This window comes from Rhizophagus irregularis, chromosome 22 (genome assembly GCF_026210795.1).
Source record: "Rhizophagus irregularis chromosome 22, complete sequence".
Taxonomy (NCBI): Eukaryota; Fungi; Glomeromycota; class Glomeromycetes; order Glomerales; family Glomeraceae; genus Rhizophagus; species Rhizophagus irregularis.
In genome coordinates this window covers 738,159-758,664 of record NC_089450.1, presented here as the reverse complement: position 1 = coordinate 758,664, position 20,506 = coordinate 738,159, and the positions used below count along the sequence as shown (strand labels likewise).

General features: G+C 27.1%; 1 protein-coding gene across 1 annotated transcript; it reads right to left on the bottom strand.

The window, feature by feature from the left end:
- Positions 1–8,256: 8,256 nt before the first annotated feature.
- On the bottom strand, positions 8,257–8,778 carry OCT59_014412 (uncharacterized protein; the record flags this gene model as incomplete). The annotated part of the gene is made up of 1 exon (XM_025327821.1): positions 8,257–8,778. One exon carries the CDS (start codon positions 8,776–8,778, stop codon positions 8,257–8,259), a length of 522 nt encoding a protein of 173 aa, XP_025169376.1.
- Between the last annotated feature and the right edge of the window lie 11,728 nt (positions 8,779–20,506).

Sequence of the window (20,506 nt, the reverse complement as noted above, 5' to 3'; positions counted from 1 at the left end):
TATTTATCTATATTATTCTAACTAAGGATGATAAAGATTATGTAATTGCCGAAATCTTAAAGCGATAGTGTACTCTTCTGCGCAATTTTGACGAGCTCGGACACCGTGTGCCATCAGAAAAAAACAGAATTTCGTTCACATGTATTTTCAAACATATATTAATAAAGCATTTGTTCACATAGTGAACTTTTCTTTTTAAATGTAATGTATTCTGCAAATGTAAATTTTATTCGTTAAATGGTTTCGAGGTTGTCACTATGACTACGATTAGCTTGAAATTGTTCTTCGATACGAATCGCCGGAGCATTTTACAGAGGTCTTGATCGTTCCGAGGTGAATATCTATTCCCATCACTTATGAATTTTAATACCGCTACATTTCAAGTGCTGATAGTTCACATTCTTTGCGTATATATTCTTTGAGGTCTTCGAGAGTCGCGTCTTCGATATCTACGGTCCATTTGAATCCCTTCATCCGTTTCGGACTAACGATGACGTTGAAGTCTGCAATGCAATGGCAGATTAATAAATCCCCTCAATAAAAGATTTCGGGTGTTTAGCCAAACATATTTTTTTATCTGATTTTCGAAGTAATTTATACGAAGAAAAAGTGGAACCATAGATAGACTTATTAAGTAATCCCGTAACGAGGCGAGTTGTTCCCTTAATTCCAACACTTCGCTCGAAGTGGCGTTTGACACGAGCGGTTCGACATGAATGTTCCTCTTAGGTGGTTTCTCGGTCCAGTAGTCTCTTATTTCATTCATTACTAATAGCTCGTCACTGTCCTGGAGTGAGAGATTCCGCAACTGATCGTTATGACCGCCAGAAATTTCTACTTTCCATAGCTTGAGCTTTCTGTAGTAAAATTATCGAACTCTGGTGCCTTTTTCGCCTTAATAGCGTCGTTGAGCTCGCTAACAGGCTCTCCCCTACTTATTTTAACAGAGAAAGCGTTCGCGATTGTATTTCCTTTGGACATAAGGGTTATATACTATTTTTGCGAAATGCTTTTGGTAATAAAGAATTTTATTTGCGCAAAAAAATACCGAGTATATGAGTATAATTCATTTGTCGTACGCTACATTGGTGTAATCGTACTCCTTAAGTCGTTTTTATAATGTAAAATGAACGGAGCAAGAGAAAACTTTTTGAAGTCCTTAGTTCCGTGCTCACCAAAATCAGATACAAGGTATTAAGGCGACGCTTCTTTTCAAGTGTTACTGAATATTGAACCATTATAATTGATATTTAGAGGTCGATTTCGCCTGACGGTGATTCTGAAGAGTCTAAAGCGATAACGATTAAACTCAGTATCAGTATAGTATCTGATCAACTCAGTTTTCTTGGAGACTGCCAGACTAAATGTTCATGTCTCATTCCAAAATTAAGAAAATTTACAAACAAAAGGGCTCACTATTCATGAAAAATTTGTTGCATGGTGGAATGAAAACCATCCAGATTGTCAAATCAAAGTTGATTCTATTGAGGAATGGACATATCGCGAAAATGAAGATCCTTCAAGCTATAATGTCCACTGGAGTGAGTATGGAGATTGAGATTAGAGTATCGTGAACGGATACCAGAGTTTTAATCAAGCTTTCCTTATACCATTTTATGAATCAATTTAAGTATAATTTTTTTGTAATAAAGTACTATTTTATCAAACCATAAATTATTATAATTTAAATATTGAACATTAAATTTCAAATCAATAATGAATATATAACAAACATTTGAAGAAAAAAAAATATTTAATTTTTTTAAAAAAAATATTATAGAGATGGTTTCTATTTTCTTTACAAGAAATCTGCTACCAAAATCGTATACAGCTAAAATTAATAGAATTTATTGATATATGGGTCTAAAATTACGATTATTAACATTTTCGTCAAGTGTAATATCTAACGACCGGCCATAGTACCCCATATCATGTGTAACAGTAATTATACCTGTTAGAAAGTTATAATACCCTTGCCTTTCAGGTGGTGCTCTCTCATCAAAACATTCTGTTTGAAAAGCAGTTGTTAAACAATGTATTATACATTCAAAATAAAAGAACTACTTGCACATTGTTTACATTGTTTGTAAAGCCTACTTGTTTCCCAACTACATGTAATCCAGCTCCCACTGCCTTATATTATATATCACCTGCTAGTGGTTCAATTCTTAACCGCTATCCACCTTGAATTTGGCTTGAAAATTACTATACCGTTATTGTAATTGCTGAGTTACTTCCACTCTTTGCAATTCCTGCCACATATTTTTGTCGCTATTGTAGTTATATGCTCTAATTTTCCTGCACAATTGATGATAATGATATTTGCTTATTTTACCTCACAGGTTCCTATAATAGAAATTTTAAAAAGGATAAATGATGTGAATCATTCGTTTAGGAAATAGAATATACAATAATATTTGATACTATACTTTCTCTAAAAGTTCATGACAACAAAATTTTCTGTGAGAGAACCCAGCCATACCACAATATGGCTAAAGTACCTCCAATTAACGTTGAAGGCACCACAAATATTCAGAAAAACAAAATATCTCCAATTAATGTTGAAGGCACAAGTAAAAAGTATACCATATCACCAAAAGGATTAAGATGATAGGAAAAAGAAATAACTAGTGAAATAGATGATAGTAAAATAGATATAATTCCCAAAATCACAAAAATACAAACGTGTAAATTCTACATATTAATATTTTAAAAATTAATATTGAAAAAGATAACAATGATTTTAAAAATAATTTTAATTACTCTATTTCTTATTTCTCATATTGATTTTTGAATATGTCATGACTATTACATTAAAAAGGCCTTTATATATTGTAATCCCTATATATACAAAAAGCTTAGTTAAGTTTACACAAGGGCACAGTGAAATTTTGAAATTGTACTACTATTTGGAAACCTAATAGCTCAGTTCAGCATATGCGATACACTATTTTTTCTGGCATAGTGAAATTTAACAGCCCATGGATTTCCATTGGGTATTAGATGATAAATGTATGTGAAGAATCATCACGATTCTTTATTAATTTATAGAATAGTAATACAAAAAATAAACACAAGAGATCAGTCACATAATTTCGGCAGGGGCCCTGGCCGAAATTTGCCAGAGACCAGTAGGTAGAATTAGGATCCAATTACCTTTCAAAAATTCTTTTTCGATAAATATCAGTCACCTGATATTCACATGATAATTCACATATTGTGTTCCAATATCTTAAACTATTAATGCTGTAAAATCTTGAAAATGTATTCTTTCATGAGATTTTTTACTTATAAAGATCATAAATCACTAATAATATTTTTATTAATTCCATTTAGATTAAGTCTACCATTGCTTATATGAATTTGGATATATGGACTACTCTCGCGGAAATGCCCCATTCAAATACATAAAGTGCAATCATATCTTTTGAATTAATAACGCAATTGTTCAACTATGAAAGAATCGAATTTTTTTTAGAAAATAACTTACAAAACATTAAATTAATTATATTAGTTGTAATTCATATTTTTCATGACTAGTACTATGAATATTTATAGTAACAAAATGTGATTTAATATTTTAGGTTATATATTTTATATCATCCAATGTATCAATCTATCTTTTTAAAAAAACACATGATATACTAATTGCTTTATCAAATAAACAAATCAACGGAAAGTAATTTTAATAATTAGATTTAAAAACATGTAAAATGTTTAACCTTATAAACTATTTCCATTACTTTATCTACAAGAAAAACATATACCTATTTTTGATATTTTATTCATTCCTTTTTTTAAAAAAAAATTTAATTTTTGAAATTCACGCACTGTCGCACTGTCGCACGATATTATTATTATTATCTATATATCACGTATACCAGTATATCACGTCCATTGAAGTTAGCGTAATCATAACGCCTTCACTACTTAGTAAATTACAAAATAAAAATTTAATAATAATAATAGACATGGCATCTAAGAATACAAAAGCTTTTTTTTTTACATTTTCCCTTTCTTTTTTAATTAACAATAAACTCACCTTTTTATATTTGCTAATAAATAAATCCACTTTTTAATAAATTTTCACTATATTCATTATACATACCTTAGTTGAAATAGGTATTTTAATATTTATCATGAAACTTTTTTGACGCTGGATCTTTTACATGAAACAATCAAAGGAAGTGTGAGTAGTTCAATCCTATCATTGGCCAGGGTGCTTATTTTCGGGGGGTGCTTACTTACCGCAAAATACGGTAATTATTTGATACTTTCATAGGGATCTTTTTCATAAATATTAAATGTGATTTTACAAATACTTTATTTGAAATTTAAATAGCGTTTTACAAGTAGGAGATAATAAAAGAGTAAAATAAAAAGAATAATAAAGAATAAAAAAAACAATTAACTATCATATGATAATAATAATGCGTACGATATATTTTGTTTCAAGTAAACATATCAAATGAATAAGTTAGGACCTGAGAATGATTTCAGAAAGGTTCATTTTAAGGAATTAATCATTGGAAAAAAAGTGTGATAATGATAATTTTGGACCCAGGAATGTCAATTGTAAAGATTTCGGAATGATTCGTTTGAGGAGAATTGGTCATTGGAGAAAAAGTAGGTATAACGAAAATTTTGATCCCGGGAATTTCAAATGTAAGGATTTCAGATTGTAAATTACTATTAAATCCATTATTAAAAAAGTGATTATTATTCATTTTTAATAGAGTTTACAAATTATGTTTGTTGTTATATCTATTATTTATGAATTAAAATATCTTAGTTGCGATGGAGATAAAACAGTGAGCCTTTTATATTTATTTTTTTTACTATAAAATACGTAAAACATAATAAACAAAATCTTGTGTTTTGTGTATGTGGGGACTTAGTAATAACTTTTGGGATATCCGGCAAACTATTTCACAAACACACAAACGTCATACTGTAGCACAATAATACTTCCATAAAATTAATTAAATTAATTCCTCTTGTTATGATTGGATTGCCACGGATTTTTAAGCGATCAACGTACTAAATTTCCGTTGACATAGCGCCTCTGGTGACACAACTAATAATTTGATGATTTTCCCCATTTTCAACAGGTGTGTATCTGAGCCATTCTTTAAGATTTTTTTTTTAATATTCACCAATAAAGTTAGGCGTAATTACTATTTTTGTATTAAAAAAATTTAATTAATACTTTATACTGCTTAATAAATAATTGTTTATATATATGTAAAGGATCTTAACTATACATTGTAATTAAATTATATAATTTGATGGGATGTAATATGTTTATTGTGAAATTCTGTTATCAATAACACATGTATTGATTCGCCATATAAATAATAAACTAAAAAAAGAATTTATTGTCCGAGGACTTTTACATTCTACGCAAAATCATGCAATGTTTGTCTGTCCCACACGTGACTTATATACACGTGATAATATATAACTGCATGTACTTCATTTAAGTTTATACTATTAGCTTATTTAATTTCGATACTCTTAGCTTAGAATTAGACTTTATTAAACTTTAGTTTAAGTATATAATAAATTTAGTTGTTTTTAAACTATTTCTTCATGTTATTTAAGATTCATTAATAATAAACGAAAAAACATAATTCTTGTGTAATTTATTTTCGTAATTAAAATCTTTAACGCAAAATTGTGGCAATTTCCAGGGACCGTGCTCTTAATGATATACTTTTTAAGCCATTTTCGTTTGAATGACTACAACGCATTAAAAAATGTAAGAGATTACAAGAGAGATTGTCTGAAGAAAAGCGATTAATTTCAATGATTAAATCTTAACGAAATTTTATTTATTATTACAAATAGTCATTACAAATTATTTAATTTCGGTATTTTATAACAATTGAGTTTGACAATAAAGATAATGTTTACAAATCGTTGCAAAATATAACACTAATAAGAATTCACTTTGGAAAAACGTGCAGCGTGACGCCGCTTCGGACGTTTAACGGTCACCGTTTATAGTATGATAAGAAAAATATTGTCTATCAGTAAATTTCCAAAATTCGACTTTGACACCACTGGTGATTTTCACCGGTCCGATTTTTAAATTTTATAAGATTAATATTAAATTAAATAATTGACTACACATATTAAATAGTTATCCTATATGTAAATTTACAAGAAGAAGAGATTTGTCTAAGATCAAAAAGGCTGTTTAATGCAAAATTTTGATTTTTTCATTTTTTCACTTTACTAAAAGTTTTTTTGTTAACTAATATATTTATTATTTAAGTTAAAATTTTGCAAAAAGTATTTTAACTCCAGCCAAATTTATAAACCGGCATTTTAAACTCTGGCCAATTGTAATTTTTGGCGGCTATCACCGGTTTTGATAATAATCAAACCACCGGTGAGATTTAGCAATATCCAAAATACAAATATATTTGATTTACTGCCAATAGAAGGATAATAAGGATGTAAAAGCAATGGATTGATCTCGACAATCGTTAAATTGTAAATATTTGGAGAATCAAAAAAAAAATTTTACCTATAAACGAAGAAAGAAAAAAAAGATAATAAGGAGCAAACCGGAAAAAAAAATATTTGAACATCTTTCTGTTAATTCCGTAAAGAAAAAACTGATGTTGATAAAGAAGAGAAAATCTTGTTGCTAATTCCACGGAATTTCTATGGTATCAATCAGCCAATAAAATTAATAATCTTGCACGTGAATTCTCAACGCTAATTTCAATCTTATACTACCACTATACATCCGCCAGTACATCCGCCTTAGTGTATAATGTATCTATAAGTATATTTATTATATTTTTATGTTAATCTTGTTCTAATTTTTAACTTTATTAATATTTTTTTTTTAGTTCTTGATCCCCGATTAAAACTTCAATACTATAAAGATAACGATTGGGAAGAAGAATACATTACTGAAATACGAACAAGCGTGATCAAAATAGCGAGCCTAACGATAAACTATTCCATCGACACACTACACTTTTTTTTTACTCTCATCCTCTCATCACTTTTCAGATAATTTCTACTAACGTGTCAAAAGAAAAAAGATATTTCAAAAAAAAATAGAACAATATGAAAAATTCCTTCATGATAGACTTGAAACAAACTTGGGATTTACGAAAAAATTTATGAATAATTTAATAATTTTACTTTATTTCAAACAAATTTATATAACGCATACCATGTTTTTTTAAAAAAAAAATAAAAATAAAAAAGCATTAAATTAAAAAATCATATCGAATTAATAAAATCAAATAATTTAAAAGAATTAAAGACGATGGTTGATTTGAAATAAAATTTTTATTGTCAGGCTAAAATTAAAATGTAAATGTAAATTAACAAAAAAATATTCTTTTTCTTTTTCTTTTTTCCTTTGATTTTTTTTTTAAACAAAAGAAAATCATACATACATAATTTTCTTTTATATACAGTATGTAGACCTGATACAACATATATAATATATTACGTAAATATAGGATTCGGATTTCATGTTCAATTTATATTAGATGAAGCCATCGAATTTATTATTCTAATAAAAAGGAAATTTTATTACAAAAGTAAAAAAAAAGTTTTGCCGGAATAATATTTAAATACCGAATATTGTTGATAAGTTGCAATGAGGGCATACTTTATTTTATTATGAAATCTATTTGATTACAGAATTTACAAACAGTTAAATTTTGATATTTCTTACTAAATAAGGATTTGTCAAGATTTTGTTAAACTGAATAATGATAAAGGATTGGTGGTCGCAATGAGGACTCAACTTATGACATTTTATAAAATAGTTAATTAAAGGCTGCGGTTTTAATATGATCGGAATAATATTTAACCTATTTTATGAAGTTAGCCATGATAAAATTATGTAGGTAAGAAATGGGTTTTTGTTAGCGAAATGGTATTTTATACTTAAGTTTCGCAAACATAGATTTTTATTCAACTCATAATTTAATCTCTGTCGGTTCAAAAATCTCTTTAAAAATCACTTTTAACGCAAAGGGGAATCAATCCGCCGATATATCATAAATATTAAATGTGATTTAGATTTAACAAATACTTTATTTGATAACCATCTTACAAATAGGAAATAATAAAAGAATGAAATAAAAAGAATAATAATTAAAAAAAATTAACTGTGATAATAATAATGTTTACAATATTCAAGGTAACATATCAAATTAATATATTAGGCCCCGAGAATGTTAAAGATTTCAGAAAGTTTCATTTTAAAGGAATTAATCATTGAAAAGAAAGTGTGATAATGATAACTTTGGACCCAGGAATATCGAATGTAAAGATTTCAGAATTATTCGTTTGAGAGGAATTAATCATTGGAGGGAAAGTAGGTATAACGATAATTTTGATCCCGGGAATTTCAAACGTAAAGATTTCAGAATGATTAATTTGAGAAGCATCGAACGGTGAAGAACTATTTTGAACGAAATGCGGTACATTCAGAGAAATAGGCTGAGTAGTGTCGAACAATTGTTGTTGAATGTTATTTTCAGTATTATTTTGTTGATAAATAGGTTGTTGAGCTTGTTGAATTTGTTGAGTATACTGCGGTAAAGGGAATGAGAGATCTGATGAAGCGATAGGATAAGATTGTGAAGACATATTAGTAACGCTATCAGGTGTATTGGTATTCATCATGAAACAACTATTATTGTAATTAACATTTGGATTTTCTGTTTGAGAATCAGTTGTTTGCGGTCGTATATCCCCATCATCAATAAAGTTGAAATTATAATTGTTATCCATTTGTTAATAGAGTTTATAAATTTATTTTTCTGTGGAAAAGTTCTGATGGAACTGAGAAGTGAACTCTTTTATATCCATTTTTATATCATTTATTTTTATATAAAGTACGAGTGAATTTAATTGGTTGATATGTCAATCACATCTAAATTAGCTACGATCATGGGGCTTCTTTACAATGGCGGTAATCTTTTTATCGACTAAACCAAATAGTAACTAAAGGGTTTAACTTTTTTTCATGGCATTTAAAAGCTAGACCGTAAAAGTGTAAATATTTATTTTTTTTCATACAGGGTAACTTCTTATGTTAATACAAATTACCATTCTTTTCTAAATTTCCAAATATGTATGTTACCACACATAACACTTTTTTTGGGGAGAAATCAAATTTGCCTACAGATTGCAAGAATAATTTCAGAATAAATTATTGAAACAAAATTAACTAAATTTATGAATTCATATTTTCCATCTACTAGCAATCTATTGTTCATTGCTTAACATAATTATAGTAGACTTTGATAACGTCTAAAAGTTTGTCACTTATATATGAAGAAATAAATTACTACATATCGTATAGAACAAGAATCTCATAGTAATAATCTCACTGTAATGACCCAAACAATTTTTTTTAATTCAGCTTTATAAATTGTTTCAAGAATAAACAAAATTTATCACTTCATATGTTTGGAATAATTTATTATTTTTACTTGAAACCAAGTCCGAAGCGCAGTTATTATTTGCGCATTCATCACGTGCCGGACGGACAGCAGATGACCATAGAATCAATACTGATCGGGATAAATAAATAACGCAACTGATACTTTGCTTTTTATCAATATCAAACTTCCGATTTACCGATTTATCTTAGAATCTTCAAATGTTCTTTAAGATATTCAACAAAATATCAACATGAATAAAGTGCACATTCTTTAAGGAATTTATCATATGCTGACAGGGACTCCTTTGGCGCAGCAGTATTATTAATTCAATTAATAATAACTAAAAAATCTTGTTTCAATTACCCAATGTTTATCAAAAATTATGCATAGATGAAATATTAAAAGGTGCATATCAAATTTATTCATGCGCCTTTTTTGTTTATGTTAAAAGGCTGTATGCCGTTTAATTAATGAAGTCTATAAAAAATATAAAAAATATATAAAATATATATAAAATGACAATTTACTGTAATATATCAAATTTTCCCAAGTTATACCAGATCTTCACATCATGTTAACGAATTTTCTTAAAACGAAGGAAGGTTTGATTGGCACTTGCGGCCATTCAAATACATGGTTTGGTAATAATGTCAGAAAAACACACAACATGCCTTAAATTATATCAGATTTACACTTATTTGGAGGGAATGTTTAAGCTTACATTAACAAATCGATAATTTTTGCTGTTTCCAGACTAATGGCCAAGGAGCTTGAGTGTCATTGATAAACCTGGATTTATAGCAGGAGAAAAATCAGCAAAAAAAAAGGCTAATGAAATTCAATTACTACCTTCAATCAATATGTTATTTGAAAATTATTACAAAATTATAATGTAACTACTATAATTCATGCTCATAAGGGTTTATTTTTTAATTCAAATGAATAGAACATGAAAGTAAAATACGATACTGTATTATTAAAACTCTAAAGAAGTAAATATTATTAAAAATATGTAAATATTTAACCTTGTTATTACTTTAAAGAAAAATACATATACAGATTTTGATACCTTTATTCTTTTCATTTTTTATTTATTTTGATTTTTGAATTCATATAGTGATAAATGGAAGAAGGTCAATGTCGCAACGATATTAATATTATTATCTATATATCACTTATCGTAATCATAAGCCTATGTTCCAGCAGTAATAAATAGTCTTTAAGTTACAAAATGAAAAATTTAATAATAATAATGGACTTGTCATTTAAGAATACAAAAGTTCTTTTTTGGCATTTTTTTTTTCATTTCATTTTCTTCCTTTTTTATAGCGATAAAATTAATTAACAACAAACTCACCTTTTTATATTTACCACTTTTTAATAAATTTTCACTATAACCATTATACATTACCTTAGTTGGAATTGGTATTTTAACATACAAAATAAAAAAAATTATGCAAAATAAAAGAAGCCATTCACTAAATAAAGTCACGTGATAGTTCGACATTAAATTCAGGGCGTCCTTATCTTACGGGGGGGTGTACAATTTTAACGTACACCTGGCGGCCCGAGTTTAGGAGTTATGCACGTGCACGTGCGTTAATTCCGGCCAGTTCCGTACGTTAATATCGTACGCCCCCAGTGTACGTTAAGGAATCCCTTATTTGATTATTGATAAAATCACGTGAAATCCGTGAAATCTTACACGAAAACTTTTTTGATGCTGGATCCTTTACATAAAAAACAATCAAAGGAAGGGTGAATAATTCAATCATAATGTACCTATCATAATAACCATGTAATAGTTATTTGACACTTTGATGGGTATCTTTTTCATAAATATTAAATGTGATTTTGCAAATACTTTATTTGAAAATTTAAATATCATCTTACAAATAGGAGATAATAAAGAATGAAATAAAAAAAGTTGATAATGAATAAAAAAAGGTTGATAAAAAATAAAAATAGATGATAAGAATAAAAAAAGTTGATAAAAGATAAAAAAAAAGTAAAAAATGTTGATAAATGATAAAAGTAAAAAAAGTTGATAAAAAGATAAAAAAAAAGGTAAAAAAAGTTGATAAAATATATAAAAAAAGTAAAAAAAAGTTGATAAATATATAAAAAAAGTAAAAAAAGTTGATAAAATATATATATAAAAAAAAGTAATAAAAGATAAAAATAAAATAAAAAAAGTTGATAAAAGATAAAAAAAAGATAAAAAAAGATGATAATAAAGGATAAAAAGCTGTTAATAAAGGTTAATAAAGGATAAAAAAGCTGTTAATAAAGGATAAAAAAAGCTGTTAATAAAGGATAAAAAAAAAGCTGTTAATAAGGATAAAAAAAGCTGTTAATAAGGATAAAAAAAGCTGATAAAGGATAAAAAAGTTGATAAAAAAACTATGATAATAATACGCGTAGTCGCATACAATACAATATGAGTTTCAAGTAAACGAATAAGTTAGGTCTTGAGAAGGATTTAGAAAGGTTCATTTAAAGGAATCAATCATTGGAAAGAAAGTACGATAATGATAATTTTGGACCCTGGTATATCAATCGTAAAGATTTCAGAATTATTCGTTTGGAAAAAGGTAGGTATAACTATAATTTTTATCCCCGGAATATCAAATGTAATGATTTCAGAATGTAAATTACTATTAAATCCATTATTGGTAAAGTTATTAAAGTTATTATTATTCATTTTTAATAGATTTCACAAATTATGTTTGTTGTTATATCTATTATTAATGAATTAAAATTTCTTAGTTGCGATGGAGATAAAACAATGAACCTTTTTATATTATTTTTTTACTATAAAATACGTAACATAATCAACAAAATCTATGATCGGCACATTTTAAGCTAAATTAAGATTGTTAGAGATAATGTTCGGAAAGAAAAGCAATCGTTATCCGTGTTTATAGTTTATGTGGGCAACTGCACCCCACTCATAAATTATTTTCTTTGACCCCACAAACATCAACCCCCACATCTGAACCCCATAAATAATTACCGAAAAAGGAGAATTGTTAGCTGTGTTTATAGTTTATGTGGGTAACTGCACCCCACTCATAAATTATTTCTCCGACCCCACAAACATCAAACCCCACATTTGAACCCCCATAAATAATTGTCAAATTTTACCGTACTTTACCGAAAAAGGAAATTTCTTGAACATCTGTTTAAGTTGAATAAAGTTTGATGGTCACTTTCGCGGAGATATCATCTTTTATTATCCCCATCAAAATTTTTTATTATAACTAAAAAGTTATATTTTTTATGTATTACATTATTCAAAGAAAGATTTAATTTTTTTTTTTAATATCTACCAATAAATTTTAGACGTAATTATTATTTTTGCATTAAAAAAATTTAATTAATACTTTATACTGCTTAATAAATAATTTTTTTTTATGAATTCAAAAAAAATTTTTGAACGGAATAAAAAAAAACGATTCTTTTTTTTTATAAATCATTTTTTTTTTATATATGTAAAGGATCTAAGGATCTAACTTTACATTGAATAATTTGTGATCAAATTATATAATTTGATAGGATGCAATATGCTTATCATTTGTTTGTTTTGTTTGTTGTGACATTTTGTTATCATGTTATCAATAACATATGTATTGATATAATATAATCGGTAAATTTTTATAGTATGATAAGAAAAACATTGTCTATCAGTGAATTAGTAACATATAAACCGAAAAAGAAATTTGATTGCACGATTTACGGGGATTACGGAGAAAAAAAAAATACAATAATCTTATCTTATCTTATCAAATAATTTGATTTACTGCAAATAGAAGATAATGCATGGAAACGCGGGATAATAAGGATGGAAAAGTAATGGATTGATCTAGACAATCGTTTAATTGTAAATTTTGAAGAGTCAAAAAAAAAAAAGAATTTTACCTATAAACGAAGCAAGAAAAAAAAGATATTAAATAAGGAGCAAACCGGAAAAAAATCTTTGATCATCTTTCCGTTAATTCCGTTAAAAAAAAAATTGATGTTGATAAAGAAAATCTTGTTGCTTGAATAAGAAATCCTGTAAATATTCTTTAATTACCGCTTGTATAGCCTGATTACAGTAGAATGCTTCTATTTATCGAAAAAGATCGTCTCTAAAGTATTCTCCCTTAAATAGTATAGATAGTATTGACGGAAAACTGATAGGTAATATCGAGCTTAATTCCACGGAATTTCTACGACATCAATTAGCCAATAAAATTAATCTTGCATGTAAATTCTCAACGCCAATCAGATTAATTTCAATCTTGTTACTCTCATCCTCTCATTACGTTTCAGATCATTTCTAAAAGAAAAGGATATTTTCAAAAAAAAAATAGAACAATATGAAAATTTCTTCATGATAAACCTGAATCACAGCCTTTAATTAACTATTTTATAAAATGTCATAAGTTATTGTAAAATGAGACCTCAATGTCGTACCGTCTAAATAAAGGCGACAAGGAAACGACAGGAATATTGTAAAGTAGCAAAAGATCTGTCATTGTTATAGAAGAATGTACAGTAATAAAATCTCCGAGATACGGAATTGACCTTAAAATCGTATAAATCACCCGTTAATTAATAATGTAAAATTATTACAGAAATGATTGAATGTACGATACCATCACGTGTGTAAAATAAAATTAGCTAAATTATTTATTTTTGTGGTTTAATAGGTTTAATATGTATTTTTCAAAAAAAAAAATAATAATCTTGATAACTTATGTTTAATATAAGGTGAAATTATATCAAAATAAAGCTTTAATCAAGATGATTCTAATGATACTAAAATAAAAATCTTAATGATAAGGAGTTAAAAAATTCACAAAAATTTCCCCACTCTCAGATTTTGAATAATAAAGTTCACCTAACTTTAAAGTCAATTATAATAAAAAATTTTATTGTTACTTAAATTTCTTTACTAAAATATGACATAAACAAAAAAGAAATAAAATCATACCAAGTTTTGTTTAAAGTTCTAAACACTTACAACTTCTCCCAACTTCACTACACGTTAAAGACTTTATGAAAACAAAAAAAATAGTTTCTAACTATATTTAATATGCAAATAGAATGAAATTGTCACCAAAAAAAACCCATTGGAATCTTAAAAACCCAGTATTTATGGAACATATTTTTTATTTTTAAGTATAAAAAATTTTTTTTTAATCGGTCATCAAGATGATCAAGTAACACAAATTGGTTATTGATGTAGTGTAGCGTATATTCCTTATTTAGGGTCGTTTTAACGCGGGGTAATCACGTGATTCGATATAATATGAGTAGACTAATTTTTTTTATGAATCAAGTCTAATATAAACTTGAAAATCATAAAATAAGCATATCTTAGCCTGCTCTACAAGTTTACTTAAGGTCAAAAGGTAGATTTTAAATACTGGTTTTCACTTTACATATAAGCAAAAGCTTTTTTGCCGATCATATCCAAAAATGGATAGACAAAATTAAAAAGTCAAATAAATCGAAAACGGCATTCAAAACTCATTTTATCGTTCTAAGTAAACTTGCAGAGCAGGCCAAAATACACTTAATATGTATGTTTAAGAGGTTGTGTATATATGGCGAAAAGTTTATTTAGAAAATGAATTTTTTTTCGAAGTCATGTGATTTGACACCCCCGCTTAGATGGTCCCTTATTTAGTAATGGCAAATAGTTTCACAATAATATAAATAAAAAAACAAAACCATGATATCATCAAAAAAGAAGGCTATCGTATTTTAAAGTAATAATTCCGGTGAAAACTTTTAAAACTTTTTTTTTTTACTTTTGTAATAACATTTCTTTTTTATTAATAAATTCGATGGCGTAAATTGAACATGAAAAATCCGAACCGGCCAGCATTATGCTTATTGCTGGCTCGGGATTTTGCATAATAAACAAAATCAAAAGAAAAGCTGTGTTTATAGAAACACCACATCTGAGCCCTCAAATTTGCCATACTTTATCGAAAAAGGATAAATTTATTGAACATGTGTTTACTCGGAAGAATTTTCATCAAAATTTTTATTATAACTAAAAGTTATAAACAAATTATATAATTTGATAGAATGCAATATGTTTATCATTTGTTTTTTGTGACATTCTGTTATCAATATTATCAATAACCCATGTATTGATTCATATTAATAATATAATATAAACAGTAAAAAAAAAAAATAGTTTGATAAGAAAAAACATTGTCTATCAGAAATTTATTTTTATAATATGATAAGAAAACATTGTCTATCAGTAACAAATATAAATTCGACTTCTGTTTTTAAGGTAACAAATAAACCGAAAAAGAAATTCTTTTTTAGCGAATAATAAACAATCTTATCATTCATTATCTTATCAAATATATTTGATTGCCAATAGAAGATAATGCATGGAAACGCGGGATAATAAGGATGGAAAAGTAATGGATTGATAATCGTTTAATTGTAAATATTTGAAGAATCAAAAAAAAAAATTTAACAAGAAAAAAAAAGATATTAAAATAAGGAGCAAACCGGAAAAAAAAATCTTTGATCATCTTTCCGTTAATTCCGTTAAAAAAAATTGATGTTGATAAAGAAGAGAAAATCTTGTTGCTCGAATAAGAAATCCTGTGAATATTCTTTAATTACCGCTTGTATAGCAGTTATAGCACTGATTACAGTAAGTAGATTTAGAATGCTTCTATTTTTCGAAAAAGATCTTCTCTAAAGTACTCTCCCCTAAATAGTATAGATAATATTGGGGAACAGGCGAACAGCCCCTAATTTATTTGTACGGAAAGCTGATGGGAATTTCTATCCAATTAACCTTGCACGTGAATTCTCACGCCAATCAGATTAATTTCACATCACTCTCATCCTCTCATTACTTTTCAGATAATTTCTACTAAAATGTCAAAATAAAAAGATATTTCCAAAAAATAGAACAATAAGAAAATTTCTTCATGATAGAATTGGAACAAACTTGGAATTTACGAGAAAAAATTTATGAATTAGTAAATACTAAATAATTATTACTTTATTTTAAATTATTCATTTATACTGTATAACGCATTACCATGTTTTTTTAAAAAAAAAAGAATTAAAGACGATGATTGTTTTGGGATCAAATTTTTATTGTCAGGCTAAAATGTAAATATAAATTAACAAAAAAAAAATATTCTTTTTCTTTTTTCTTTTCCTTTGTTTCTTTTTTTTAAAAAAGAAAAAAGGAAATCATCCATGCATAATTTATTTCTATATCTGATATGTAGACCTGATACAACATATACTTGCGTAAATATAGGAATCGGATTTCATGTTCAATTTTACGCCATCGAATTTATTAATAAAAAGGAAATGTCATTACAAAAGTAAAAAAAGTTTTATTAAAAGTTTTTTGCCGGAATTTATTAATACTTTAAATACCGATAGCCGATAAATTGCTTTGACATATTTTTTTTTTTTTTAAATTAGGGCGTACATGAAATCCATTTGTTTACAAAATTTACATACTTGGATTTTTACTAATAGGGAATGTTTAATAAAAGATTGTAATATGATAAAATATGATTGCACAACACAAATCCCCTGTGTTGCGGGATACCCGGACATGATATCGTAAAAATTCGTAAGTTTATCGATTTTTTGTTTGTTTGTCAAAAATATGAAAAGCTTTTTTTTTTTTCCTAAACCAGATAACTTGGAATTATATATGAAACTAACCATTTCTAATTTCTTGTGGACAACAAATTGGAAAGTTTTATTTTGGCATGGAAAAAAAATATATCTCAGAAATTTTATTAGGATAATGTACTGTACATTCTTCTATAACGATGAACAGATCTTTTGCTACTTTACAATGTTCTTGTCGTTTCCTTGTCGCCCTTATTTAGACGGTACGATATTGAGGTCTCAACTTATGATATTTTATAATTGTTAGCGAAATTGGGGGTTTTATGCCTATTCTATATTTAAATAAATTTCGCAAACATAGATTTTTATTTAACTCATAAAAAATCACTTTTAACGCAAAAAGGGGATAAATCCGCCGATATTTGGAAAATTGCCATAAGAACGCACGTGATTTTCAGCCACAAGTAAACTTTATATGCTTATTTCAAACTCTTAAACTATATCACAAATATTAAATGTGATTTAGATCTTTATTTGATAACCATCTTACAAATAGGAAATAATAAAAGAATGAAATAAAAAGAATAATAATGAAAAAAAATTAACTGTGATAATAATAATGCGTACACTATATTTATGGGTTTCAAGGTAACATATCAAATTAATATATTAGGTCCTGAGAATGTTAAAGATTTCAGAAAGTTTCATTTTAAAGGAATTAATCATTGAAAAGAAAGTGTGATAATGATAACTTTTGGACCCAGAAGTCTCAAATGTAAAGATTTCAGAATTATTCGTTTGAGAGGAATTAATCATTGGAGGGAAAGTAGGTATAACTAAAGATTTCAGCATCGAACGGTGAAGAACTATTTTGAACGAAATACGGTACATTCAGAGAAATAGGCTGAGTAATGTCGAATAATTGTTATTGAATGTTATTTTCAGTATTATTTTGTTGATAAATAGGTTGTTGAACTTGTTGAATTTATTGAGTATACTGCGGTAAAGGGAGTGAGAGATCTGATGAAGCGATAAGATAAGATTGCGAAGTAACGTTATCAGGTGTATTGGTATTCATCATGGAACAACTATTATTATTGTAATTGCAAAGATTATTGTAATTAACATTTGGATTTTTTGTTTGAGAATCAGTTGTTTGCGGTCGTATATCCCCATCTTTAATAAAGTTGAAATTATAATTAGTTGTTATCCATTTGTTAATAGAGTTTATATATATATAAAGTACGGAATTTAATTGGTTGATATGTCAATCACATCTGGGCTTTTTTACAATGGCGGTAACCTTTTTAAATAATAGTAATTAAAGGTTTTAATGTTATTCTTATTGCTTTTAAAAGCTAGACCGTAAAAGTGTGAATATTTAATTATTTATTCTTTTTAAAATAATGTGAATAAATACGGTTGCAAAAGAATAATTTCAGAATAAATTATTGAAACAAAAAACAAAGTATAGAACAAGAATCGCATAGTAAGAATCTCATTATAATGATCCAAACAATTTTTTTTAATTGAATAAACAAAATTTATCACTTCATATGTTTGTTATTTTACTAGGAAACGGAAACAAAGCCGAAGCGAAGTTATTTTATCAATATCGAACTTCCAGATTTACCGATTTATCTTATAACCTTCAAATGTTCTTTAAGATATTCAACGAAATATCAACATGAATAAAGTGCACATTCTTTTCTTTAAGGAATCACTTTTTGCTGACCGATAAAAAAAAAATGAATTTTTAAATTTTAAATAAAAAAAAAAAAAGGAGGGGAGGTTTTCTACGCACCTGCATAAATTGAAAATTTACAATTTTACGCATTATATGAAATTTTATTAAAATTTACAAAATTTATCTGAGTGCACATATTTTTTTTTTACGCATCCTAATAATAATACAATTATTGATAAAAATGAAACTTTAAATAATACGACTACAATATCTATAATTAAAACAATGATAAGTTAACGATTTTCGTCATAAATGTCAATTAACAATCCTATACAAAAGTGAAAGGCAAAACCTCATTTTTTCCTGAATCTGTTAATATTCTAAGCCAATGTCAAAACTTAAGTCAACTCTTAGACCCGAAGCTAACGCATAACCCTAAGTTAATGCAAAATCCTACATAATTAAAAAAGAAAGATTATAATTAGCATTTTTTTTCCTAAACCAACCCATCCCTGACCTTAGCCTTAAGTTAATGAAACAAACTCCTAACCCTAAACCAACTCCCCAGCCCTAATCCTAATCCTAATCTAACTCTAAGCCAACGCCTAAACCTAAGCCAACGCTAACCAACTCATAATAACATACCAATTAGAGCTTATATTCGTCATTCTTTCTTTTCTTTTGACAGTGATTTGATGGACAAGTAGCATGATTATGTCCTTTATTATTACAACAACTACGTTTGTTTTGAGTCGCCCATTAGTGATTTTATTAGAGTCATTTGAAGTTTCTAAAGGTCTTTTAAATCTGGTGTTTTCTGGTAGTCTTCCCTTTGGATGTCTATCACGGGATTTCTAACATTTTCCTGATAGGTTATTCATATTCTTAGGCTGGTCTAATTCTTAGGCCAACTTTTAATGTTAAATTTGTATGTTTCCGCAGTATTATCAAAGCAGACTTCATTATCGCTTAAGTCACTGTCGTCTGGAATATTCTCAAGAAACTCTTCAGTAAAAAGGTCACTATCAGAGCAATCACTGGACATAGATTCAATATCACTCATTAGTCATTGACATTGTTAAAGCCATAAATAATAAATGAGAGAAAAGAAAAATAATGAGAGCGTGAGAAAGAAAATGGAGCTTATTAAAAGTTTGGATAAATCATGTGATGATCACAAATATCCGACAAATAAACTTTATAAAAAAAAATCCCCATGCACAAAAAAAAAATATGCTGGGGTGCATAAAATGCATCAGTTGCATCACGCACAAAATCTAAATTCCCAAAAAAAAAATAAGTGAAATTATTATTCATTTATTAATAGAGTTTATAAATTGATTTTAAGGGAAAGAAATTTTTAAAGGTTCTGTTTGCTGATGTATCTATTATTATATTATTATGAACCATATTTTATTATTATTTTTTATATAAGATACGGATGAGTGTTTGAAAATTACATATTATAAATTTATGAGATCAATTATTCTACTATAAAGGTGATATTTTCAATCATATATAAATCAAACTTCATTAGGTTTTTATACCTGTCTTTGTTTATGCGTTAATAAGTGTAACAATTAAATAATGAAACTAAAAAAAGAATATCGTTAAACATGAATAAATTTATATCTCATGTGTAACGCGCACGTGATTAAAAATTACTAATAAAATAATCATCAGTTATTTGCAAAAAAATTTTCTTTCTCATACTGTTACTACTGTTTTACACCTTCCTCTTTTATCCAAACTAAAT